Genomic DNA, 26,340 nt, shown 5'->3' on the forward strand with positions numbered 1-26,340 from the left:
TTTTAACCATCTTCCCTGTCCCTGCTGAAGAAAAGCAGGCCCAAACCATGATGCTGCCACCACCATGTTTGACAGTGGGGATGTTGTGGTCAGGGTGATGAGCTGTGTTGCTTTTACGCCAAACATAACGTTTTGCATTGTTGCCATAAAGTTCAATTTTGGTTTCATCTGACCAGAGCACCTTCTTCCACATGTTTGGTGTGTCTCCCAGGTGGCTTGTGGCAAACTTTAAACGACACTTTTTATGGATATCTTTAAGAAATGGCTTTCTTCTTGCCACTCTTCCATAAAGGCCAGATTTGTGCAATATACAACTGATTGTTGTCCTATGGACAGAGTCTCCCACCTCAGCTGTAGATCTCTGCAGTTCATCCAGAGTGATCATGGGCCTCTTGGCTGCATCTCTGATCAGTCTTCTCCTTGTATTAGCTGAAAGTTTAGAGGGATGGCCAGGTCTTGGTAGATTTGCAGTGGTCTGATACTCCTTCCATTTCAATATTATCGCTTGCACAGTGCTCCTTGGGATGTTTAAAGCTTGGGAAATCTTTTTGTATCCAAATCCGGCTTTAAACTTCTTCACAACAGTATCTCGGACCTGCCTGGTGTGTTCCTTGTTCTTCATGATGCTCTCTGCGCTTTTAACGGACCTCTGAGACTATCACAGTGCAGGTGCATTTATACGGAGACTTGATTACACACAGGTGGATTGTATTTATCATCATTAGTCATTTAGGTCAACATTGGATCATTCAGAGATCCTCACTGAACTTCTGGAGAGAGTTTGCTGCACTGAAAGTAAAGGGGCTGAATAATTTTGCACGCCCAATTTTTTAGTTTTTTATTTGTTAAAAAGGTTTGAAATATCCAATAAATGTCGTTCCACTTCATGATTGTGTCCCACTTGTTGTTGATTCTTCACAAAAAAATACAGTTTTATATCTTTATGTTTGAAGCCTGAAATGTGGCAAAAGGTCGCAAAGTTCAAGGGGGCCGAATACTTTCGCAAGGCACTGTATATTTTGATTTGTTTATTGTTTACTCCATGTGAAACTCTGTTGTTGTTGTCTGTTCACACTGCTATGCTTGATCTTGACCAGGTCGCAGTTGTAAATGAGAACCTACTCATTCAAGGGTTTTTCTTTATTTTTACTATTTTATACATTGTAGAATACAATCTGCAATGTATAAAATAGTAAAAATAAAGAAAAACCCTTGAATGAGTAGGTGTGTCCAAACTTTTGAGATGGAACTGTAGGTTTTGTTATCTTTACAGTTCACGTCCAATTGACCTTGTAATGGACACAAGTACCAACCACTTGTATGAAGCATACTATGCATATTCAAAGTTACTCTCCGCATGTTCAATTTCCTGTGACTACTAGACTATTCTTTGTCTACATATTCATCAGTCTGTGCTACAGAACAGCAACATAGACAGGCAACATAAATCACAAGCAGAAAAACAAAAACAACTGTCTCTGCTCTGTGTCAGATTTGGTCTCTGCATAACCCCTGGCAATACACCATTGGCATTTTCCTCTCCTTCCCTTCTATCCTCCCTCTTTTCTTTCCTTCTCACACGCTCCATTTTTTCCTCCCTCTGAGAGGAATGGAGAGAGAGAAACCAAGAAAGAGAGACACACACACAGTGGAGGGTGAAGACAGCCTGTTGGCACCATCTCCATCTCTGTCTGCAACAACTTCCAATTAAGCGTGTTTCCAGCCCTCCTCTCCTCTTCCCACGAACGTCTTCCTCTGCTCTCACAAACATCCTCCGTTCTTTTCACTAACACCCTCCTCCCTTCCCACTCTCTTTCTCCCCCCTCTCCTCTCTCTCTTCCCCCTCTCGCTGGTCCAGCCCAACCCTGGGAATGAGGGCTTAATGGAAAGCCCTTCGAGAGTGCAGATATTAACTCTGATGGGATGTGATGCCATTTTTCCACATTTCTCAACTCCTCTCTCTCTCCCCTCTCTCTGTGTGTGACAATGGAAGGGTTACCTACAGTACCCAGCTGCTAAAGACAACACCAGATGAGGAAATGGAGTGATGAATCATGGAAAATGGGGCTATAAACTGTGGCAGCTTCAGATTGTGTGTTTAAGAAATCATCGGTCTCTACACTCAGGTTTTATGTATGCCTCTGCAAATGTTTTCCATTTCATAGAACTCAGTAAAAAACACACGTGGCCATAATAACGGTTATTATGGCCATAATAACCGCTAACGGTACACTAATAACGCATCCGCCCAGAGTGAAAATCTGAGGCCTACACCCGACCCTAACCCGCTATTATAGAAAATGCGCTGTAGGATACAGTCAGAGACGGCAGAACTATTTGACGACAGGGTGTGCGCAGGATTTATTTTGTCTGATCTAGATTATTTTCAGAGATTTTTAGGTAGGCTATTGGAATATAATTAGATACATGTAGCTTCTCTTCTGTCATGATGTTGCCCTAGAAGACTAAATGAACCCTCGTTCACCAGAATATCATAAAATCCATGGAATGAAAAGGCTTCAATCTAGTTGACGTTATTAAATTAGGGGGCGGGGAGAAAATGCTATAACAATAATCATTTGACGGGTTGTAAGGAAATATAAAGCTGTGTAATACGAGCCAACAGGTTTCTGATTAGATTTCAGTTCAGCTTGGATGCATATTTAATGTGGTTGAAGTACTATCAGTGTTTATGATGATAAATATAGTACCTCTACAGACGGTATCTAACTGACCATTCACATGCTCTCAAGATACTGAAATAAATCATATTTCTCCACTCCTGTTCCCCAGTCAAAATGTAGCCTACATTTGGTGTATCATTTTACTGCAAGAAATGTTTAATTCTACAGGAGTTAATGTTAAGGTAATGTGAGAGGTTATAGACCTACAGTCAGAGTCCAGATTTCAGTGTCCATTTTACCCATCTGAACAGTAGGCTACAGTTCCCTTGACCTGTCATTGGCCTATTTGAAGTCCGATCTTATGACTGTTGAATTTGTATAGCGCCTCACAATCACCACACAACACTGTTATCATCCTCTTGTACCACTTCACCAAATCTTTCCCAAACATTACTTTCTGGTCCTCCCTTCTCTTTATTTTCAACTCTACATTTCACAGCTTTTCTCTTATTGAAGTAAACTCCGACATCGTACTTTTTTCCTTCGTGGATCGACATTAACTTTTTCTGCCCGTTCCCAAAAGCATTTGGTGATTGGCGTGTAGGCTATTTGGTGATTGGCGTGTAGGCTATTTGGTGATTGGCGTGTAGGCTATTTGGTGATTGGCGTGTAGGCTATTTGGTGATTGGCGTGTAGGCTATTTGGTGATTGGCGTGTAGGCTATTTGGTGATTGGCGTGTAGGCTATTTGGTGATTAGCGTGTAGGCTATTTGGTGATTAGCGTGTAGGCTATTTGGTGATTAGCGTGTAGGCTATTTGGTGATTTTTTTTTTTTTTTTTTTACCTTTATTTAACCAGGCAAGTCAGTTAAGAACAAATTCTTATTTTCAATGACGGCCTGGGAACAGTGGGTTAACTGCCTGTTCAGGGGCAGAACGACAGATTTGTACCTTGTCAGCTCGGGGGATTGAACTCGCAACCTTCCGGTTACTAGTCCGACGCTCTAACCACTAGGCTACGCTGCCGCCCCAAGGAGGGATACGGGTCTGGAGATAGGGATGGAGGGATACGGGTCTGGAGATAGGGATGGAGGGATACGGGTCTGGAGATAGGGATGGAGGGATACGGGTCTGGAGATAGGGATGGAGGGATACGGGTCTGGAGATAGGGATGGAGGGATACGGGTCTGGAGATAGGGATGGAGGGATACGGGTCTGGAGATAGGGATGGAGGGATACGGGTCTGGAGATAGGGATGGAGGGATACGGGTCTGGAGATAGGGATGGAGGGATACGGGTCTGGAGATAGGGATGGAGGGATACGGGTCTGGAGATAGGGATGGAGGGATACGGGTCTGGAGATAGGGATGGAGGGATACGGGTCTGGAGATAGGGATGGAGGGATACGGGTCTGGAGATAGGGATGGAGGGATACGGGTCTGGAGATAGGGATGGAGGGATACGGGTCTGGAGATAGGGATGGAGGGATACGGGTCTGGAGATAGGGATGGAGGGATACGGGTCTGGAGATAGGGATGGAGGGATACGGGTCTGGAGATAGGGATGGAGGGATACGGGTCTGGAGATAGGGATGGAGGGATACGGGTCTGGAGATAGGGATGGAGGGATACGGGTCTGGAGATAGGGATGGAGGGATACGTGTCTGGAGATAGGGATGGAGGGATACGTGTCTGGAGATAGGGATGGAGGGATACGGGTCTGGAGATAGGGATGGAGGGATACGGGTCTGGAGATAGGGATGGAGGGATACGGGTCTGGAGATAGGGATGGAGGGATACGTGTCTGGAGATAGGGATGGAGGGATACGTGTCTGGAGATAGGGATGGTGGGATACGTGTCTGGAGATAGGGATGGTGGGATACAGGTCTGGAGATAGGGATGGTGGGATACAGGTCTGGAGATAGGGATGGTGGGATACAGGTCTGGAGATAGGGATGGAAGGATTTCTCACCGCAGGAGCCTGGCGCCCTCTCCTGGTAGGAGAACTGTTGGTGCAGCTCCTCTTCTGTCATCTCACTGATGAAGACTTTGAGCAGGCAGCGGATCATAAACAGGGCATTGTGGGCCTGCCAGATAAACAGCTGACTGGAGAGGAGAACAGAACAACATTTACTTTGTCATTTGAGACATTATGAAGACAAGATAAATCTGTCATACATAGACTAGCACTGTTGGAGCAAGGAACACAAGCATCCTGCTACACACGCAACGTCTGCTAAATATGTGGTATGTGACCAATGACATCTGCTAAATATGTGGTATGTGACCAATGACATCTGCTAAATATGTGGTATGTGACCAATGACATCTGCTAAATATGTGGTATGTGACCAATGACATCTGCTAAATATGTGGTATGTGACCAATGACATCTGCTAAATATGTGGTATGTGACCAATGACATCTGCTAAATATGTGGTATGTGACCAATGACATCTGCTAAATATGTGGTATGTGACCAATGACATCTGCTAAATATGTGGTATGTGACCAATGACATCTGCTAAATATGTGGTATGTGACCAATGACATCTGCTAAATATGTGGTATGTGACCAATGACATCTGCTAAATATGTGGTATGTGACCAATGACATTTGATTTAGCCTACTACGCATAAAGACAAGACCAGGAAGAAATAGCCATGAAAACAGGCTCACAAAAAAACGAGTTATTCCACTCTCCAATATGGTCAATGTTGACATAAAGTAAAGGGATTTGGTTGGATATCCCAGAGTAGGGTTTTGAGGGGAACTGAAGTCACTGAATGGGGTAGTAAACAACCCTGTCATAATAACAGGTGGCAAAGAGATGTTGTCAGGGCAACAGCAGAGGGACCCTGTGGCAACGAGATACTTTCATCCTTATATCCTGTGACCTGTCCGCTTGTCTGAGACTGACTGGATCCTGCAGATCTACAGCGGGTCCGGTGACAGCAGCAGTGTGTGTGTGTGTGTGTGTGTGTGTGTGTGTGTGTGTGTGTGTGTGTGTGTGTGTGTGTGTCTCAACCGCTCACTAGAGATACGACACGCAGCAGCCTTAACTAGCACAGTCAAGAGCAGTCTCTCTCACAACCACAGACACTGGGTCCTGCTGGGTAACAACGGTTGTTGTGACTCGTGACACATCCGCTATAGAGACGTGCAGAGGTCAGAGGATGAACCTCTGACCTCATGTATGATCATACATATGGACCCCCAGTTCATGAACGCACACCAACACTAACATAACACACACCCACAATCGACACACACACACACACACACACAACACTCACATTAAAGCCAAAACATGAATAAAGTAATAGCATTGGTTGTAACTATGATGAGTTCATAAACACACACCAACACACACAACACACACTATTACTTACAACCATGCACACCAACACTCCTATTAACACACATTCAAGGAATATGCCCATCATAACAGCTTCCCTTGTGACTGTGGTGAGCTTCTATGTGAATGTAAACCCCGGTGTTTCATGGGAAGCAGGGTAGGTTCACAGACACCTTTCCACCGCACACATCTCTGTCAGATCTAGCTGGCAAACTTTGAGCCGCCCTGACTCCACTAATTACTGAGAGGCCTGGTGGCTCTCTTGGCTTGCTAGAGGCTGGTCTGCCTTGGGAAATCGTTTTTTTTTTTATAGTACCAGTGAAAAGTTGACACCTACCCATTCAAGGGTTTTACTTTATTTTTACTATTTTCTACATTGTAGAATAATAGTGAAGACATCAAAACAATTAAATAACACATATGGAATCATGTAGTAACCACAAAAATGTAAAATCAAAATATATTTGAGATTTTTCAAAGTAGCCACCCTTTGCCTTGATGACAGCGTTGCACACTCTTGGCATTCTCTCAACCAGTTTCACCGGGAATGCTTTTCCAACAGTCTTGAAGGAGTTCCCACATACAATCAGGTCCATAAATATTTGGAAATTGCCCAAGTAATTACTATTTTAGCTGTCTACCACAGCATATTGGATTTGAAAGTAAATATGAATTAAATATGAATACGAGCTGAAAGTGCAGACTTTCAGCTTTTATTTAAGGGCATTTACATCCAAATCAGGTGAACAGTGTAGAAATTACAGCACTTTTTATACGTGGTCCCCCCTTTTAAAAGGGACCAAAAGTAATTGGACAACTGGCTGCTCAGCTGTTCCATGGCCAGGTGTGTGTTATTCCCTCATTAGTTAATTTAAAAGTAAGCAGATAAAAGCTCTCGAGTTGATTTCAAGTGTGGCATTTGCATTTGAAATCTGTTGCTGTTAACCCTCAAGATGAACTCCAGAGAGCTGTCACTGCCAGTGAAGCAAGCCATCATTAGGCTACTTTGTCTCTATACTGACGCTTAGCTTGTTTGATTGCCTTGCGGAGGGAATAGCTACTACACTGTTTGTATTCGGTCATGTTTCCGGTCACCTTGCCCTGGTTAAAAGCAGTGGTTCGCGGTTTCAGTTTCACGCGAATGCTGCCATCAATCCACGGTTTCTGGTTTGGGAATGTTTTAATCGTTGCTATGGGTACAGCATCGTCAATGCACTTTCTAATGAACTCGCTCACCGAATCAGCGTATTTGTCAATGTTGTTGTTGGACGCAATGCGGAACATATCCCAATCCACGTGATCGAAGCAGTCTTGAAATGTAGAATCAGATTGGTTGGAGAAGCTTAGGTCCCAAGAAACAAAGAGATCTTCTGTTGAATCTGACAATTAATCTTAATGGTTGTACAGTCGTCTCAAATAAAACTGTGAAGGACCTCGGCGTTACTCTGGACCCTGATCTCTCTTTTGAAGAACATATCAAGACCATTTCGAGGACAGCTTTTTTCCATCTACGTAACATTGCAAAAATCAGAAACTTTCTGTCCAAAAATGATGCAGAAAAATTAATCCATGCTTTTGTCACTTCTAGGTTAGACTACTGCAATGCTCTATTTTCCGGCTACCCGGATAAAGCACTAAATAAACTTCAGTTAGTGCTAAATACGGCTGCTAGAATCCTGACTAGAACCAAAAAATTTGATCATATTACTCCAGTGCTAGCCTCTCTACACTGGCTTCCTGTCAAAGCAAGGGCTGATTTCAAGGTTTTACTGCTAACCTACAAAGCATTACATGGGCTTGCTCCTACCTATCTCTCTGATTTGGTCCTGCCGTACATACCTATACGTACGCTACGGTCACAAGACGCAGGCCTCCTAATTGTCCCTAGAATTTCTAAGCAAACAGCTGGAGGCAGGGCTTTCTCCTATAGAGCTCCATTTTTATGGAACGGTCTGCCTACCCATGTCAGAGACGCAAACTCGGTCTCAACCTTTAAGTCTTTACTGAAGACTCATCTCTTCAGTGGGTCATATGATTGAGTGTAGTCTGGCCCAGGAGTGGGAAGGTGAACGGAAAGGCTCTGGAGCAACGAACCGCCCTTGCTGTCTCTGCCTGGCCGGTTCCCCTCTTTCCTGGGATTCTCTGCCTCTAACCCTATTACAGGGGCTGAGTCACTGGCTTGCTGGGGCTCTCTCATGCCGTCCCTGGAGGGGGTGCGTCACCTGAGTGGGTTGATTCACTGTTGTGGTCATCCTGTCTGGGTTGGCGCCCCCCCCCTTGGGTTGTGCCGTGGCGGAGATCTTTGTGGGCTATACTCAGCCTTGTCTCAGGATGGTAAGTTGGTGGTTGAAGATATCCCTCTAGTGGTGTGGGGGCTGTGCTTTGGCAAAGTGGGTGGGGTTATATCCTTCCTGTTTGGCCCTGTCCGGGGGTGTCCTCGGATGGGGCCACAGTGTCTCCTGACCCCTCCTGTCTCAGCCTCCAGTATTTATGCTGCAGTAGTTTGTGTCGGGGGGCTGGGGTCAGTTTGTTATATCTGGAGTACTTCTCCTGTCCTATTCGGTGTCCTGTGTGAATCTAAGTGTGCATTCTCTAATTCTCTCCTTCTCTCTTTCTTTCTCTCTCTCGGAGGACCTGAGCCCTAGGACCATGCCCCAGGACTACCTGACATGATGACTCCTTGCTGTCCCCAGTCTACCTGGCCATGCTGCTGCTCCAGTTTCAACTTCCACCTGACTGTGCTGCTGCTCTAGTTTCAACTGTTCTGCCTTATTATTATTCGACCATGCTGGTCATTTATGAACATTGAACATCTTGGCCATGTTCTGTTATAATCTCCACCCGGCACAGCCAGAAGAGGACTGGCCACCCCACATAGCCTGGTTCCTCTCTAGGTTTCTTCCTAGGTATTGGCCTTTCTAGGGAGTTTTTCCTAGCCACCGTGCTTCTACACCTGCATTGCTTGCGGTTTGGGGTTTTAGGCTGGGTTTCTGTACAGCACTTTGAGATATCAGCTGATGTACGAAGGGCTATATAAATAAATTTGATTTGATTTGATTTGATTAGAAGCGTTGAACAGACCTGAACGTGGGAGCTTCCTGTTTTAGTCTCTGTCTGTATGCTGGGAGCAACAAAATGGAGTCGTGGTCAGCTTTTCCGAAAGGAGGGCGGGGGAGGGTCTTATATGCATTGCGGAAGTTAGAATAACAATGATCCAGGGTTTTACCAGCCCTGGTTGCGCAATCGATATGCTGATACAATTTAGGGAGTCTTGTTTTCAGATTAGCCTTGTTAAAATCCCCAGCTACAATGAATGCAGCCTCAGGATATGTGGATTCCAGTTTGCATAGAGTCAAATAAAGTTAGTTCAGGACCATCGATGTGTCTGCTTGGGGGTGGAATATATGGATATATATATATGGGGCGGCAGGGTAGCCTAGTGGTTAGAGCGTTGGACTAGTAACCGGAAGGTTGCAAGTTCAAACCCCCGAGCTGACAAGGTACAAATCCTTGGTAGATAATGTGGTCGACATTTGATTGTGAGGAATTAAGTCAGGCGAACAGAAGGACTTGAGTTCCTGTATGTTGTTATGATCACACCACGTCTCGTTAATCTTAAGGCATACGCCAATCTTCTTACCAGAAAGATCGTTGTTTCTGTCGGCGCGATGCAAGAAGAAACCAGCTGGCTGCACCGACTCCGTTAGAGTCTCTCCAGTGAGCCATGTTTCCGTGAAGCAAAGAACGTTACAGTCTCTGATGTCTCTCTGGAATGCTACCCTTGTTTGGATTTCATCAACCTTGTTGTCAAGAGACTGGACATTGGCGAGTAGTATGCTAGGGAGTGGTGCGCGATGTGCCCGTCTACGGAACCTGACCAGAAGACCACTTCGTTTGCCTCTTTTATGACGTCGTTGTTTTGGGTCGCCAGCTGGGATCCGATCAATTGTCCTAGGTGGAAGGCAGAACACAGGATCCGCTTCGGGAAAGTCATATTCCTGGTCGTAATAATGGTGAGTTGACGTTGCTCTTATATTCAGTAGTTCTTCCCGACTGTATGTAATGAAATGTAAGATTACCTGGGGTACCAATGTAAGAAATAACACGTAAAAAAACAAATACCATGAACAAGTACCATGAAGGGCCTGACAACCCCCTTGGGTTGTGCCGTGGCGGAGATCTTTGTGGGCTATACTCAGCCTTGTCTCAGGATGGTAAGTTGGTGGTTGAAGATATCCCTCTAGTGGTGTGGGGGCTGTGCTTTGGCAAAGTGGGTGGGGTTATATCCTTCCTGTTTGGCCCTGTCCGGGGGTGTCCTCGGATGGGGCCACAGTGTCTCCTGACCCCTCCTGTCTCAGCCTCCAGTATTTATGCTGCAGTAGTTTATGTGTCGGGGGGCTGGGGTCAGTTTGTTATATCTGGAGTACTTCTCCTGTCCTATTCGGTGTCCTGTGTGAATCTAAGTGTGCGTTCTCTAATTCTCTCCTTCTCTCTTTCTTTCTCTCTCTCGGAGGACCTGAGCCCTAGGACCATGCCCCAGGACTACCTGACATGATGACTCCTTGCTGTCCCCAGTCCACCTGGCCATGCTGCTGCTCCAGTTTCAACTTCCACCTGACTGTGCTGCTGCTCCAGTTTCAACTGTTCGGCCTTATTATTATTCGACCATGCTGGTCATTTATGAACATTTGAACATCTTGGCCATGTTCTGTTATAATCTCCACCCGGCACAGCCAGAAGAGGACTGGCCACCCCACATAGCCTGGTTCCTCTCTAGGTTTCTTCCTAGGTATTGGCCTTTCTAGGGAGTTTTTCCTAGCCACCGTGCTTCTACACCTGCACTGCTTGCTGTTTGGGGTTTTAGGCTGGGTTTCTGTACAGCACTTTGAGATATCAGCTGATGTACGAAGGGCTATATAAATAAATTTGATTTGATTTGATTCACACAGTCTCAACTGAACAGTTGATGCTGAGATGTGTCTGTTACTTGAACTCTGAAGCATTTATTTGGGCTGCAATTTCTGAGGCTGGTAACTTCAATGAACTTATCCTCTGCATCAGAGGTGACTCTGGGTCTTCCATTCCTTTGGCGTTCCTCATGAGAGACAGTTTCATCATAGAGCTTGATGGTTTTTGCAACTGCACTTGAACAAACTTTTAAACTCATTGAATAGAGTGACCTTAAAAAAAAAATCTGAATGGTTAGTCCTCTGGGTTTTGCCTGCTACATAAGTTCTGTTATACACACAGACATGATTCAAACAGTTTTAGAAACTTCAGAATGTTCAGAATCCTATCCAAATATACTAATAATATGCATATCTTATATTCTTGGCATGAGTAGCAGGAAGTTGAAATTGGGCACGCTATTTATGTGAAAATGCTGATCCCGATCCCAAAGAGGTTTTTTAAGGAAAGAAATACTACAATTTAACTTTTAACAAGGCACACCTGTTAATTTAAATGCATTCCAGGTGACTACCTCATGAAGCTGGTTGAGAAAAAGCCAAGAGTGTGCAACGCTGTCATCAAGGCAAAGGGTGGCTACTTTGAAGAATCTCAAATATAAAATATATTTTGATTTGTTTAACACTTTTTTGGTTACTACATGATTCCATATGTGTTATTTAATAGTTTTGATATCTTCATTATTATAAATGTAGAAAATAGTACAAATAAAGAACAACCCTTGACTGAGTAGGTGTGTCCAAACTCTTGACTGGTACTATCTGACTCCTCTGCTAATACAGGATTCCCCAAACTGGGGTTCTGCATCATCACTCCATGGTGTACAGCACAGGACGTATTTATTATTTAACTATCCAGGTCACTGTCCCACAACTATAGGCCTACCTCTAGATTCCAATGAGAAATGTCAATGGTTGCAGCAACACCACTTCAACCCAGTCATTTACTTCAACATTGAGAGTATAACATATTTATGACTTAACTATTCATTTTGATGATTCTGTCCCCTTTACAATTCGTTTTCACATGATACTTACTCTTGGCATTCTGTGGATATTTTCAGCTCTTTGGTTCTTCCCAGGAATATTCTCACCAGGGCTCCAAAATTCCCTGTTCTGGGATTATTCTCAACTGTAGAGAGAGAGACAGGAGAGAGGAAGTACACTGTATTTAAAAAGACTGCTTGGTGATTCTGACACATAGCACATCAATAATCTATACCGTCTTGTTTATAAAACAAAGATCATATAATTACTGATGATAACATGCTTTCTACATGTTTACTACAGGTAACTGTGTCAAATAAAAGTCTGTAAATATCAGAAGATTAAAATGTAGCACTCAATGAAGTTTGTAGTTTGAAATTAGTAAATGTAAAAGCTTGTTTTGGTGTAAACGATGGCCGCTGACCCAATCAACAAAGCCCAAATAAGGAGAAGAGGTTAACAGACAAGCTTAATACACAAACATGAGACCTACTCAGGATCTTGGCGAGGGGAATGACAGCCTCTTCCAACAGCTTGGAGTCCCCACTGTGGGGGGGAGAAAGAAGAGAGCGAGAGAGAGAGACAGAAGAGAGTAAAGACATTTAACCCTTTTTACATCAGCAGATGTCACAAAGTGCCTATACAGAACCCAGCCTAAAACCCCAAAGCGTAAGCAATGCAGATGTAGAAGCAAGATCAACTCCATTACAGCAGCCACAGCAGCTCTTGATCTGATATTGGCAAGCACTGTATCTCAAGAGTTCACATAAGATAGCTATGGTCCTTCCTTTACCAGGGACAATTAAACTGCAATCCTTCCACTTGTGAACTGACTAAATCAGTGTCAGCTAACAAACTCAAGTTCATCCATTTTACTATCACTGATATTCCATTGTGCACTCTACTGTCAAGCAGTGTGTATAGTCACAACACTCATTCATGGAAATATAATTAGAGTATTAGATATTTCGAATACAAATTATTTTTCAACCGATAAGCGAGTACATTACAGGCCTCCCGAGTGGCTCAGCAGTCTAAGGCAATGCTTTGCAGTGCTTGAGGTGTCACTACAGACCAGAGGTATCTTTACTTTTACTCAAGTATGACAAATCGGGTACTTTTTCCACCACTGCGAAATTGGGGAGAAAAAAAATAAAAGTACAACAACAAAAAGTATGTACATTAGTCTATTTATACGTGGGATATTGTTTTTCAACAGGAACATTTCTAAAATATCTGGGTTGCGTCTTTAAGGTCAACTATACTACCCGTCACACCAGATCATATAGTCAGTTAGATCATTACAGCAAGTCAGCTGAGGTCTACAAATAGTAACATAAAAGCTGTTTGACTTGGGAAGAAGTTAACTAAAACCTACCCTCTGTTGCTGCACCTTAGCTGATGTTGACGGGCCAAGAATAACTTATCGTCAAGGTAACAGAGGGAAAAAATGTGTTCGAACCAGAGTTCAAAAGCACAGTGTGTATGTATTAGACAGTTAACAACGTAACTGGGAAAGAGGTTAGGGTGCAGTGAAGCCATGGTAAACATTACAAACCTTTTGTTTGATCTACTAAAACACATGTCCTGTTTCAGGAGAAACATGTAATTCTGTGTGACAACACCACCTGTATTTCAAAAAATTCCTTTTCAATGTGATTAAACAAATAGGATTAAGAGAATACATCATCTAACCTGGCCTATTTGATTAGCCTGGTCCCAGATCTGTTTGTGTCATCTTGCCAACCCCCATGGTCATTGCTGCAAGGAGTTGGCTATAAAGCAAACAGATCTGGGACTGGGCTACTAAAGTAACCTAGTACCCATTGCATGGATTCCTTTAGCCTATTTGTTTAAACCAATTGAATTGTAATTGTTGTGGTTGTCTAGACTGGTTCTGTTTGTGTCATTGTTTCATTGAGTGATAAGGAGTTGGCATTATAGCACTCCTGTGTTGTCTTGGCTGTGTGCTTTGGGTTGTTGTCCTGTTGGAAGGTGCTCTGGGGCAGGTTTTCATCAAGAATCGCTCTGTACTTTGCTCCTTTCATCTTTCCTTCGATCTTGACTAGTCTCACAGCATGATGCTGCCACCACCATGCTATATATGTATATATATATATATATATATATATATGTATATATATATATACATGCCACATGTGTTCAATGCTGCAGAAATGTGTGCCTTGACACAAGCCTGTCTCGGAGCTCTATGGACAAGTCCTTATATAGACAGGTGAGTGCCTTTCCAAATCATGTCCAATCAATTGAATTTACCACAGCTGGATTCCAATCAAGTTGCAGAAACATCAAGGATAATAACTGGAAACAGGATACACCTGAGCTCAATTTAAAGTCTCATAGCAAAGTGTGTGAATACTTATATAAATAAGGTATTTCTGTTTTCGCTTTGTCATTATGTGGTATTGAGTGGAGATCGATGAGGAAACATTTTAATTTAATCCATTTTAGAATAAGGCTGTAACCAAACAAAATGTGGAAAAAGTGAAGAGGTCTGAATACTCTGAAAAGGTATCAGAAAACCAGTGAGTATCTGGTGTGACCACCATTTGCCTCATTCTGCACAATGAATCTCCTTCCCATAGAGTTGATCAGGCTGTTGATTGTGGACTGTGGAATGTTGTCCCACTCCTCTTCAATGGCTGTGCAAAGTTTCTCGATCTTGGCGGGAACTGGAACATACTGTCGTACTCGTCAATCCAGAGCATCCCAAACGTGATCAAAGGGGTGACATGTCTGGTGAGTACGCAGTCCATTGAAGAACAGGGACATTTTCAGCTTCCAGGAAATGTGTCCAGATCCTTGCAACATGGGGACGTGCTTTATCATGCTGAAACATGAGGTGATGGTGGCGGATGAATGGCCATACCATAACCCCACCATGGGGCACTCTGTTCACAAATGTTGACATCAGGAAATTGCTCGCCCACACGATGCCATACACGTGGACTGCGGTTGTGAGGCGGGTTGGACGTACTGCTAAATTCTCTAAAACAATGTTGGAGGTGGCTTATGGTAGAGAAATTCATATTAAATTCTCTGGCAACAGCTCTAGTGGACATTCCTACAGTCAGTATGCCAATTGCATTGTCCCCAGCACAAGGTGCACCTACGTAACGATCATGCTGCTTATATGACACACTTGGCAAATATGCACGTGTTAGGTTGATGGATGATCTTTTGCAAAGGAGAAACGTTCACTAACAGGGATGTAAACAAAATTTGTTAAGAAAAGTTGAGAGAAATAAGCTTACTGAGCATACGGAACATTTCTGGGATCTTTTATTTCAGCTCATGAAACATGGGACCAACACTAAGTGCGTTCATATTTTTTGGTTCAGTGTACATGTTGAAAGTGATATGACAAATCTTTACTAGGCCCACAGAGGTCAAATGAAATGATTAGGAGTTCTACATGGAATTCTATGAAAAACATATGCGCGTCCTTGGGTGTCGTGTACTGGTACTAAATAAAATCTACTTTCACCCCTGAGCACAACCAACTAGTTGCCTGCTACTTTAACATGTTCTTCCCTGATGGAGGGGATGAACAGGGTAGTCTGTGTCATATCAATGACCATAGGAGTTGGTTGTACAGCACAAACTAACCTGGGACCATGCTAAACACAGCAAAAAAATAAACATCCCATTTTCAGGACTCTGTCTTTCAAAGATAATTCCTAAAAATCCAAATAACTTCATAGATCTTTATTGTAAAGGTTTTAAACACTGTTTCCCATGCTTGTTCAATGACCATAAACAATTAATGAACATGCACCTGTGGAACAGTCGTTAAGACACTAACAGCTTACAGACGGTAGGCGATTAAGGTCACAGTTATGAAAACTTAGGACACTAAGAGGCATTTCTACTGACTCTGAAAAACACCAAAAAGAAAGATGCCCAGGGTCCCTGCTCATCTGGGTGAACGTGCCTTAGGCATGCTGCAAGGAGGCATGAGGACTGCAGATGTGGCCAGGGCAATAAATTGCAATATCCGTACTGAGACGCCTAAGACAGTGCTACAGGGAGACAGGGTGGACAACTGATCGTCCTCGCAGTGGCACACCACGTGTGACAACACCTGCACAGGATCGGTACAGACGATCATCACACCTGCGGGACAGGTACACCAGTAACAACGTCGCCTATGGGTACAAACCCACCGTCGCTGGAACAGACAGGACTGGAAAAAAGCGCTCTTCACTGACAAGTAGCGGTTTTGTCTCACCAGGGGTGATGGTCGGATTCACGTTTATCGTAGAAGGAATGAGCGTTACACCGAGGCCTGTACTCTGGAGTAGGATCGATTTGGAGGTGGAGGGTTCGTCATGGTCTGGGGCGGTGTGTCACAGCATCATCGGACTGAGCTTGTTGTGATTGCAGACCATCTCAACGCTATGCGTTACAGGGAAAACATCCTCCTCCCTCATGTGGTAACCTTCCTGCAGGCTCATCCTGACATGACCCTCCAGCATGACAATGCCACCAGCCATACTAATCGTTCTGTGCGTGATTTCCTGCAAGATAGGAATGTCAGTGTTCTGCCATGGCCAGCGAAGAGCCCGGATCTCAATTCCATTGAGCACGTCTGGGACCTGTTGGATCGGAGGGTGAGGGCTACGGCCATTCCCCCCAGAAATGTCCGGGAACTTGCAGGTGCCTTGGTGGAAGAGTGGGGTAACATCTCACAGTAAAAACTGGCAAATCTGGTGTAGTCCACAAAGAGGAGATGCACTGCAGTACTTAATGCAGCTGGTGACCACACCAGATACTGACTGTTACTTTTGATTTTGACCCCACCTTTGTTCAGGGACACATTATTCCATTTCTGTTAGTCACATGTCTGTGGAACTTGTTCAGTTTATGTCTCAGTTGTTGAATCTTATGTTCATACAAATATTTACACATGTTAAGTTTGCTGAAAATAAACGCAGTTGACAGTGAGAGGATGTATATTTTTGGGCTGAGTTTAGTACTGCTACTTTAATCATTCAGATGATCATGTTATTACCTGCTAGTGGGACTGATGAAGGTGAAAGAGATGAGCTGGTTCCAGAAGGGATCATTCTCTGAGATGGACTCTGTTCCGATCAGGGTCCTGAGGCTCTGGTTCTCACACAGGTCACTGACCTGGCTGGTGTTGGCTCCCATCTCCTGAGTACACGGGGTCTGAGGAGAGGCTCTCTTTCTCACTGCCTCATCTCCCACTACCACACTGGGCACTGTACTGGGGAAGAGAACCAAGAAGAGATTAGGCTACTCGCTCATCCGCTACACACATTAGGTCTACTTATCTGAATCTGATAGAATAAAATAGGTTTGGTTCATGAAACAGGAAATATGACAAAATCCTGACTTCTAATTCTAAATGACTGGGTACCTATGACGTTTAGCAATCCTCTCCTCTACCTGAGACTTAGGAATACTTCTGATCTAGAAAAATCTCCCTGTTCCCTGGTGAGAGCTGTTTACATTTGACATTGGCTGTGGAGTCAGCAATGATCCACTTGCTGCATCAAATTATGCATTGCAAAGCTATGAAACTTAGCCAACTCTACTCACACCACCAGTAGTCAGCAACATGCATGGCATCTGAGAAATTTTATTTTTTCTTATTTAACTGACTGACCTAATTACATTCGGGCCCAAATCTGGCTCATGACGCACATCTATCTGTCTGGTTGCATCCTCATATCCTTCACAGAATATGCCTTGAGGATTTCTGCCCTGTTTGGAAGCTTTTTGTGAGCTTGTCTTGATTTTGGAAATATGACCCATTTGGCAGAATGTGAACATACTGACTCGGCTGTCGCCTGCTGTTGATGAATATGCTCTTGTCCCAAACAGGTTCGCTGTTAGGGATCTGTTTATACTGAACCACTGGGAGCAAGGTGTCATGACATCAGGCTTCCTTCCAAACGTGACAGGCTGAATTCATTTAAGTGTACGCGCTGACTTTGTCACACAATGCATGTAAGGTGACAAACATTGACTGCCTGGTGCATAGTGATGCATTACGTGGCATGTTCATTGTTCAACATACCTGGTGCAATACAGGATGAGTTTGGCCCATCGACTTACGGTTTGCTTACACACCTTTAGTACACACATTCATTTGATCACACCCATGTCATGGCCTTCAGCAATAGTGCCACATCTGTGACAGAGTTATCTATACATTTTAAGTTTACAAAATAATCATAAATATCGACCAGACATTAAAGTATTAGCTAGTTAATACAGAAAGGTGTCCATGGACTTGCTAGCTAGTCTATAGCAACCTAACTAGTTAGCCAGCTAGCTACAAGCAGCAGCAGCAAAACTGCGTTTCACACTCCTTGCACATCGGTGTCTGACAGTTACAGTAGGGATACATTTTCAGTAAAAAATAAATATTGACCAGACAAGTAACGTCATTGGTTAATGCAGAAAGGTGTTAATGGACTTGCTTAATAGATAGCAAGCTAGCTAACTAACGCTACTTTACGTACTTTACGTACTTCACCACCTAGCTGCAGCTAGCTAACGTTAGCTCATCAAACGGTCTAAATGCAGCGGTTAGAGACACGCTTCCTACAAGGTTGTGAAACTGAATTTATAACTGACATGAGATTACAATAACACGCTAGCTAGCTAATTCATAGATGAACTAGTTGGCTATGTCTGGGTAGTGAGCTAACAACTAAGTTATGCTAGCTATCTAGCCACATAGCATCAGCTCACAGCTCTCGTGGCACCTATCTCGCGTTCTTCTCCCAGGTTCTTGACAGTCTTCTGCTTAGGTTGAACGGTTGCTATAGCTGTAAAGGTCAATGATAAACAAATGTTTACTAAATAAAGAATTTGAGAAAGCTCCGACTTTACTCTAGTCCCCTTCCACCATATTTCCACGTCGCCACAGACTTGCGTGAAGTGAACGTCACTCTGACAGTTGAGCGGAAGGGTAACGTCAATACGTTGAAGATAGAAATGCGTAGAACGGAATCAACACAGTAAACTGTCAAAGCCGAGACGATTCTAGACATTATTTTTCTATCTGAAACGTTCACTCTGGAATGTTCCGCCCTAAACTCTGATGGGGGCAGTTCCTTAGCAAGGCATGAATCTTCTTCAAACCGTTTTTTTTAAACATTTTAAAATTGCAGTGGCTAAGGAATATAACCTTAGTTACTGTAACTAGCGTAGGGGTCACAGATATTTCTCCATCGCTGGCCCTAGTAGCTAGAGGTCAAGCGACTCAATTGATGCAGCAAAAACTCTGTGGGACATGTTCCGGACACAGTGCTGGACTAAAAAACGATTTAAATGGAGATTCTTCACTGAGCGTGCTTTTTACTCCAAGCCTAGTGTGTCTGTGAAGGACTTGATATTTTATCCTATTATGGTTATGATAGTGTTGTCTGATGGGGTTACTTTATCCCCATCATATATGAGAAATAACAGATGAGCAAATTATTATAGGCTGCAATGTGATCAAGCCTGGGTGCTGGTCTGTTTCTGCTCTCTTGGCAACTCGTTATGGAATTGTCATGTCTGGCTTGATAATGACAGCAATGGAGCTGGTTAGACTTAACAATGTAACACAGTTCAATGCAAAGTGTCCTCTAAAATTGTTTTTAAACAACACTCCACATTGTTTTAATTATTCTGGTGTTTTTTTTGTTGCTAATGATACAGTATAAGTCACCACTGTGCTGCTGCCTGTGTGAGGGATGGTAAAATTCCTAACCTACCTCCACATATCATCGTGAAAAGAAACTGGAAGCAGTTTGACACTCAGGTTATTTGGAGGGATTATTCCAATCAAATCAAATCAAATTTATTTATATAGCCATTCGTACATCAGCTGATATCTCAAAGTGCTGTACAGAAACCCAGCCTAAAACCCCAAACAGCAAGCAATGCAGGTGTAGAAGCACGGTGCCTGGAATACAGTTGAATTAGCCTTTTACTTCCATAAAGCATTTCATGGTGTGTGCAACAAGCATGGCTCTTTCAAACAAGACAGAAGGGCAGAGACAACCCCTGGTTCTCAGATGAACTAACTGAACTCGTAAAGAAACAGAATGCTTTGTGCGCTAAAGTAAGGTCTGATTCAGCTGATGATTGGATGGCTTTTAAACACCATCAGAATCAGGTTGTGGCTCTACGAACCTTAAAACTGAAAGCAGACGACTACTTCAAATCTATAGTTGATTATGTGAATAATCCTTAAAAATGTTAGTGAATGTTTTAGTGTGGAAAAAAAAGATGAACAGTTCCCTAAACCACTTCTGGTTGATTCACAGGTGTGGTAACTGAGAAAAACTATTTTAATCGACATTTTCTTGATAGGTGGATTATTTGATAGGGTTAAAGATAAACAAGCCCCTTTTAGGGCGGCAGGGTAGCCTAGTGGTTAGAGCGTTGGACTAGTAACTGGAAGGTTCAAATCCCCGAGCTGACAAGGTACAAATCTGCCGTTCTGCCCCTAAAAAGGCAGTTAACCCACTGTTCCTAGGCCGTCATTGAAAATAAGAATTTGTTCTTAACTGACTTGCCTAGTAAAATAAATAAATACATAAAAATGAGTTGACACTGCCGAGCACTCATTCACATAATGCATAGCATTTTGTAATTACAAGCTTGGAAGAACATTCTATAGAGCAAGACAGATATCTGGGAGATTGGGTGGATGAGAAGTTGAGCTTCACCACCCATGTAGAGGACCTTGCAAGGAAACACAAACCGAGTATTGGGTTTTATTATTATGTTTTTGTTTGCCACCAGAAAATAGTTTATTCATTGAACTTTTCCCTGTGTTGTACTATGGTGATACTATACTGAACAAAAATATAAAATGCAACAATAAACTGTTTACGAGTTACAGTTCATATTAGGAAATCAGTCAATTTAAATTAATTCATGAGGCTCTAATCCATGGATTTCACATAACTTTTTTTTCTAATGTGTTATTGACTGTATGTTTATATGTAACTCTGGGTTGTTTGATTTTGTCCCACTGCTTTGCTTTATCTTGGCCAGGTCGCAGTTGAAAGTCCGTGTTGCCCAGCAACAGCCCCAAAACATCACTGCTCTAGAGGAGATCTGCATGGAGGAATGGGCCAAAATACCAGCAACAGTGTGTGAAAACCTTGTGAAGACTTGACCTCTGTCATTGCCAACAAAGGGTATATAACAAAGTATTGAGATAAATAAGTATTTGGTCAATAACAAAAGTTTTCCACCATAATTTGCAAATTAATTAATTAAAAATCCAACAATGTGATTTTCTGGATTTCTTTTCTCATTTTGTCTGTCATAGTTGAAGTGTACCTATGATGAAAATTACAGGCCTCTCATCTTTTTAAGTAGGAGAACTTGCACAATTGGTGGCTGATTTTGCCCCACGGTTTATCTTGGCCAGGTCAGAATATATATATATATAGGCCTTTTTAATAAATCTGCCTTTTATATATAATTCCAGCTCAAAATAAACACACATACAAGCTCAGATCTTGCCAACAGTCCCGAATATTAGAAGTGAGCACGGATAAAGATATTGTCATTACTCAGATCCCTGGTCTTGGAATTCCCTCCAAGCCAACCTAAAACTCCAGGACCTGGTGACCCAAAGTACAAATAGATGATCAGGTCGTTAAGATGTTGTAGTTTCTATTTGTCACCCGATGTCACTACTTTGCATTGTCTTATTTAATGAAGAATGTTGTTTTACTTCACACACTGTTTGCTGTTGTATTTGTGCTGTTGCCAGTGTCTGTCTGTTGTCCATTTTGTCTTACATTGTTTTTTCAGGGTTTTGCCTCTTGCCACACCTTCATTGTAAATAAGAATTAGTTCTTTATTGACCAGCCTGGTTAAATAAAAGGTTAAGAGTATAAACCGTTGAGACCAGGCTAAATGAGATCCACTAGGAGAGCAAAAACAATGATAGTAATCCATAGGTTTATTTATACATTGCACATAAAAGGGGGAAAAAGCAAATGCTTAAAAATCACAAGGTCGGAATGTGTTTAAATGTCCTTTTTAATCATTGCTAATAATTAATTTCGGAATTAGAAAATTAAACATGTACTTAATACTATAAAGAAGTAGGTATTGTATCTGTTATAATAAATACATGAGGGAATCAAGCATGATAAAACAAAGGCAGAAATATTCTATTCCTCAAAACAACTGAAATGAGCATTACGGAAAATGTACAATATGTGTTGCTATGTTAAATCCAGGCCAGCATTAAAAGAGCCCACATTAGTCAATTTCAGAAAATAAGAACGGTAAAGTTAAGTTCTCCATATTGTATTCAAATATTTTCACAGTTGAAAAACTGGTGAAATGTTAGTCAGTCTTCTTGTCAGATACTGGAGAAGCCGGCCCATTTGCAGCCGGCCCATTTGCAGCAACACCATTTGCAGCCGGCCCATTTGCAGCAACACCATTGACTTCAGTCTGAAAAGAGAGATGGCTTCAATAGTTAACAATTGACAACAGAAGTAGCAACAGTCTAGAAGCCCTGTAAACAACATGTTCACTCTATAGCAGGGGTATTCAACCTGTTCTTGCCCATGGAACCCCTGCATAGCATCATATGTTAACAAACAAAAAAAGGTTTATTTTTTATTGTCTACCATCAGCTGAATGGCAAGGAGAAGTTATCAACATATTATGATTGGAAGTGTAAACTAACAGCTAATAACTAATAAGATTGAAAGGTAACTCCAAACACATTAAGAGCAGCTGTTCAGATGGTTAAATAAAATATCCATGTCAAAAAAGCTTGCTAGCAGCCAGCGCCACTTGCCGCCCATTGACTGGTAGCCTGTTGACTGGTAGCCTGTTGACTGGTAGCCTGTTGACTGGTAGCCTATTGACTGGTAGGCTACCAGTCAATAGGCTACCAGTCAATAGGCTACCAGTCAATAGGCTACCAGTCAACAGGCTACCAGTCAATAGGCTACCAGTCAACAGGCTACCAGTCAATAGGCTACCAGTCAACAGGCTACCAGTCAATAGGCTACCAGTCAACAGGCTACCAGTCAATAGGCTACCAGTCAACAGGCTACCAGTCAATAGGCTACCAGTCAATAGGCTACCAGTCAACAGGCTACCAGTCAATAGGCTACCAGTCAACAGGCTACCAGTCAATAGGCTATCTGTAGGTGATTTTTCAAAGCCCATGTCAGATTCTCCAGTGGGTGTAATTTGCTCAACATTAGGAGTTGAGAAATAAAGTTGACATCATCAGAAATAGGATATTCTATTTTGTACTGTAGGTATGTAATTCAAAATTTATTTTATTTTGCCATATTCAAAAAACATTAAAATTATTATTTTTTATATATAATTTTTTTGCAGACCACCTGCAGTACCTCTGCGGACTCCCGATTGAATAACTTGCTCTAAAGTAAGTGGGATGCTGTTGAATCCAACAAATCAGTCAACATTATCTAAAGGAACAAACGAAAGATTTACGTTCTGCGACATGCATGCATTAGTCTTGGAAATGCCAGACCAACAGTGCATTCAGACACATTGACTTAACATTTTGTTACGTTGCAGCCTTATTCTAAAAATTGAATAAGTTATTTTTACCCCTCATTAATCTACACACAATACCCCATAATAACAAAGTGAAAACAGGTTTTAAGAAAAATTGAAACAGAAATACCTTATTTACATAAGAAATCAGACCCTTTGCTATGAGACTCGAAATTGAGCTCAGGTGCATCCTGTTTCCATTGATCATCCTTAAGATGTTTCTACAACTTGTTTAGAGTCCACCTGTGGTAAATTCAATTGATTGGACATGATTTGGAAAGGCACACACCTGTCTATATAAGGTCCCACAGTTGACAGTGCATGTCAGAGCAAAAACCAAGCAATGAGAGGTTGAAGGAATTGTCCGTAAAGCTCCGAGACAGGATTATTTTGAGGTACAGATCTGGGGAAGGGTACCAAAAAATGTCTGCAGCATTGAAGGTCCACAAGAACAGAGTGGCCTCCATCATTCTTAAATGGAAGAGATTTGGAACCACCAACTCTCCCTAGAGCTGGCTGCCTGGCCAAACGGACCAATCGGGGGAGAATCTCAGACTGGGGGGAAGGTTCACCTTCCAACAGAACAACGACCCTAAGCACACAGCCAAGACAATACAAGGGTGGCTTCGAGACAAGTCTCTGAATGTCCTCGAGTTGCCCAGCCAGAGCCCGGACTTGAACCCGACCGAACATCTCTGGAGAGACAAAAAAATAGCTGTGCAGAGACGCTCCCCATCCAACCTGACAGAGCTTGAGAGGATCTGCAGAGAAGAATGGGAGAAACTCCCCAAATACAGGTCTGCCAAGCTTGTAGCGTCACACCCAAGAAGACTCGAGGCTGTAATCACTGCCAAAGGTGTTTTAACAAAGTACTGAGTAAAGGGTCTGAATACTTATGTAATGTGATATCACTGTGCAAAGCTGTCATCAAGGCAAAGGATGGCTACTTTGAAGAATCTCAAATATGAAATATATTTTGATTTGTTTAACACTTTTTTTTGGTTACTACATGATTCCATGTGTTAATTCATAGTTTTGATATGTTCACTATTATTCTACAATTTAAAAAATTGTAAAAAATAAAGAGTACTATAAAGGTATTGTTTATCAATTTGGAAAAATGTAATTTGCTTTGTCATTATGGGGCAGTGTGAAGATTGAGGGGGGAAAAACAACAATTTAATCCATTTTAGAATCAGGCTGTAACGTAACATCATTCAAGGGGTGTAAATACTTTCAGAATGTATTGTATTCTAGAACACTGTTAACGTTGTGGGATGCAACCCATCTGCCTATGGACACTATGCATGTATATGTATTGGTGTCATGCATATTACAATGTGTGTCATGACTTCCTCCAGCATGTGTAGCCGGTCTGGGGCTTGGTCACTGGAGATTGCTATAAGTGATGGCACAGTCCACAATCCAATAACAGGTGTATTACCTTGCATGCTCCATTGCTCATCACTGGACAACCATTGCTCTTTTCACTGGCTTTCACGTCACCAGTTCCTATGCCACTCTCCTGGACAGCTTTCCTTGTTGGCCAGAATCGGCTTATGATTGGACCAATGAAGGGGTAGATGATTGGTTCAAGGAACCTCTTGTACACCCACAAGAGGACTGGAATGACGATGCAGGGAATGCAGACCATCACTGTAGCTACACGGGACAGGTCAAAGGGCAACCTGCAACAGAGGGGCAGAGAAAACAAAGTCAAACATTAAACAAAGGTTGTTTCATTTAGTATGCTAAATGGCCGCTCTTATCCACATAGTGCCTAAAAGTTGTCCCTGTTGAATTGCACAGGAAGCAATAGTGGACTTTTTTAGACAAATAATATTTTGGGCTTATCTCTGGTGAGAGGAAATGAGAACATGTGATATGGGGCAAGTAAACAAGATCACATTATGCACAGACAGTATAGCACATAGTCCCTGATGCTATCCCTTGCCTGAACAGCAACACTACTAATTTTTGGGGGGTGTTCATGACGGAACATAGGGGAGCTAAGGCGGGCTGCAGTTGCATACAATTGGCAAAGGTAACTTTTCGGGAGACCCGAACAAATTCACATTGACAGATCTATAAGACATTTATTTATCATTGAAAGCAAGTCTAAGAAGCTGTAGATCTGTTCTATGTTCGCTATTTCTATGCATCCCGTTCTCAAGTTTCGTTTTTGCGTTGTTTACTTTCCGTACACCAGCTTCAAAAAGCTGAAAGTAAAATATTTGTACTTATGAAAAAGGTTTATATTGTAACATTAATTCCAATGGTATTGTACTTAATCAGGTAAAAAACTGCTGAATTATTCCAAAAACTTCCTGCGATTTATTTATTTTGATGTTATACCAAAAATATGCAAAACGGGTTTGTCCTGCCTAACACCAAAACCAAAGTTCCATTTTGTCCCCTTAACCTACTACACGGCAGACTGTTTAGCTGCACATCCACTTGGGCTGCTATATTTGTGTAAGTCCTATAAGTTAAAACATTCATTATCCTCCTAATATGATCAAGAAATTGGCAATAGACATCTTCATCGTGCTAACGCTAGCAAGCTAGCCACTAAGCCAGCTACGTACATTACTCAACTTTAAGAGTAACGTTAGCCTACAATAATGCCATAGGTTTGATATATCTAGAAACTTTGTAAATAGCTATTCAAAGATTTTTGACGCTTACCTAAATCTGAAAATATGATGATTTTTCCTTCTTGATAAAAGCGAATGGACGTTCCACGGTGGAAGTGTTTCGATATTGTGCGCAGACGCATACTGAAATGACGACCTTTCCGAAAGGTCCATGCTATCCGGGATCCTTGGGACGTCCCTACTTC

At 42.4% G+C, this 26,340-nt stretch overlaps 2 protein-coding genes across 5 annotated transcripts in view; both read right to left on the bottom strand.

Moving 5' to 3' along the window:
• Positions 1 to 18,930, bottom strand: part of dym (dymeclin) — a 228,912-nt gene extending 209,982 nt beyond the window's left edge. The window contains exons 1-5 of one of the 4 annotated variants that reach the window (XM_020484782.2): positions 18,684 to 18,930; positions 16,972 to 17,187; positions 12,430 to 12,482; positions 11,988 to 12,081; positions 4,596 to 4,729 (exon numbers count right to left, since the gene is read on the bottom strand). In XM_020484782.2, the coding sequence (XP_020340371.2) occupies positions 4,596 to 4,729; positions 11,988 to 12,081; positions 12,430 to 12,482; positions 16,972 to 17,111 (421 nt within the window). In that variant the 5' untranslated portion in view covers positions 17,112 to 17,187; positions 18,684 to 18,930. The remainder of the gene's footprint in view (positions 1 to 4,595; positions 4,730 to 11,987; positions 12,082 to 12,429; positions 12,483 to 16,971; positions 17,188 to 18,683) is intronic. The other 3 variants (XM_031826159.1, XM_031826158.1, XM_031826157.1) reach the window with 3 other exon arrangements.
• A 2,955-nt stretch (positions 18,931 to 21,885) lies between these two features.
• c21h18orf32 (chromosome 21 C18orf32 homolog) lies at positions 21,886 to 26,317 on the bottom strand. The gene is made up of 3 exons (XM_020484784.2): positions 26,187 to 26,317; positions 24,943 to 25,186; positions 21,886 to 22,409 (listed from the first exon to the last, which is right to left on the bottom strand). Exons 1-3 carry the CDS (start codon positions 26,306 to 26,308, stop codon positions 22,299 to 22,301), a joined length of 477 nt encoding a protein of 158 aa, XP_020340373.2. The 5' UTR covers positions 26,309 to 26,317; the 3' UTR covers positions 21,886 to 22,298.
• Positions 26,318 to 26,340: the final 23 nt, after the last annotated feature.

This window comes from Oncorhynchus kisutch, linkage group LG6 (assembly GCF_002021735.2).
Source record: "Oncorhynchus kisutch isolate 150728-3 linkage group LG6, Okis_V2, whole genome shotgun sequence".
Taxonomy (NCBI): Eukaryota; Metazoa; Chordata; class Actinopteri; order Salmoniformes; family Salmonidae; genus Oncorhynchus; species Oncorhynchus kisutch.

What these genes read in the sequence shown, in the direction of transcription:
- c21h18orf32 (XM_020484784.2), bottom strand. Translation starts at nt 26,308, where the DNA reads ATGGACCTTTCGGAAAGGTCGTCATTTCAGTATGCGTCTGCGCACAAT. An exon ending in CATCATATTTTCAGATTTAG is followed by an intron (nt 25,187 to 26,186) that starts GTAAGCGTCAAA and finishes CCTCTGTTGCAG; the next exon opens with GTTGCCCTTTGACCTGTCCC. An exon ending in TGAGCAATGGAGCATGCAAG is followed by an intron (nt 22,410 to 24,942) that starts GTAATACACCTG and finishes CTCTCTTTTCAG; the next exon opens with ACTGAAGTCAATGGTGTTGC.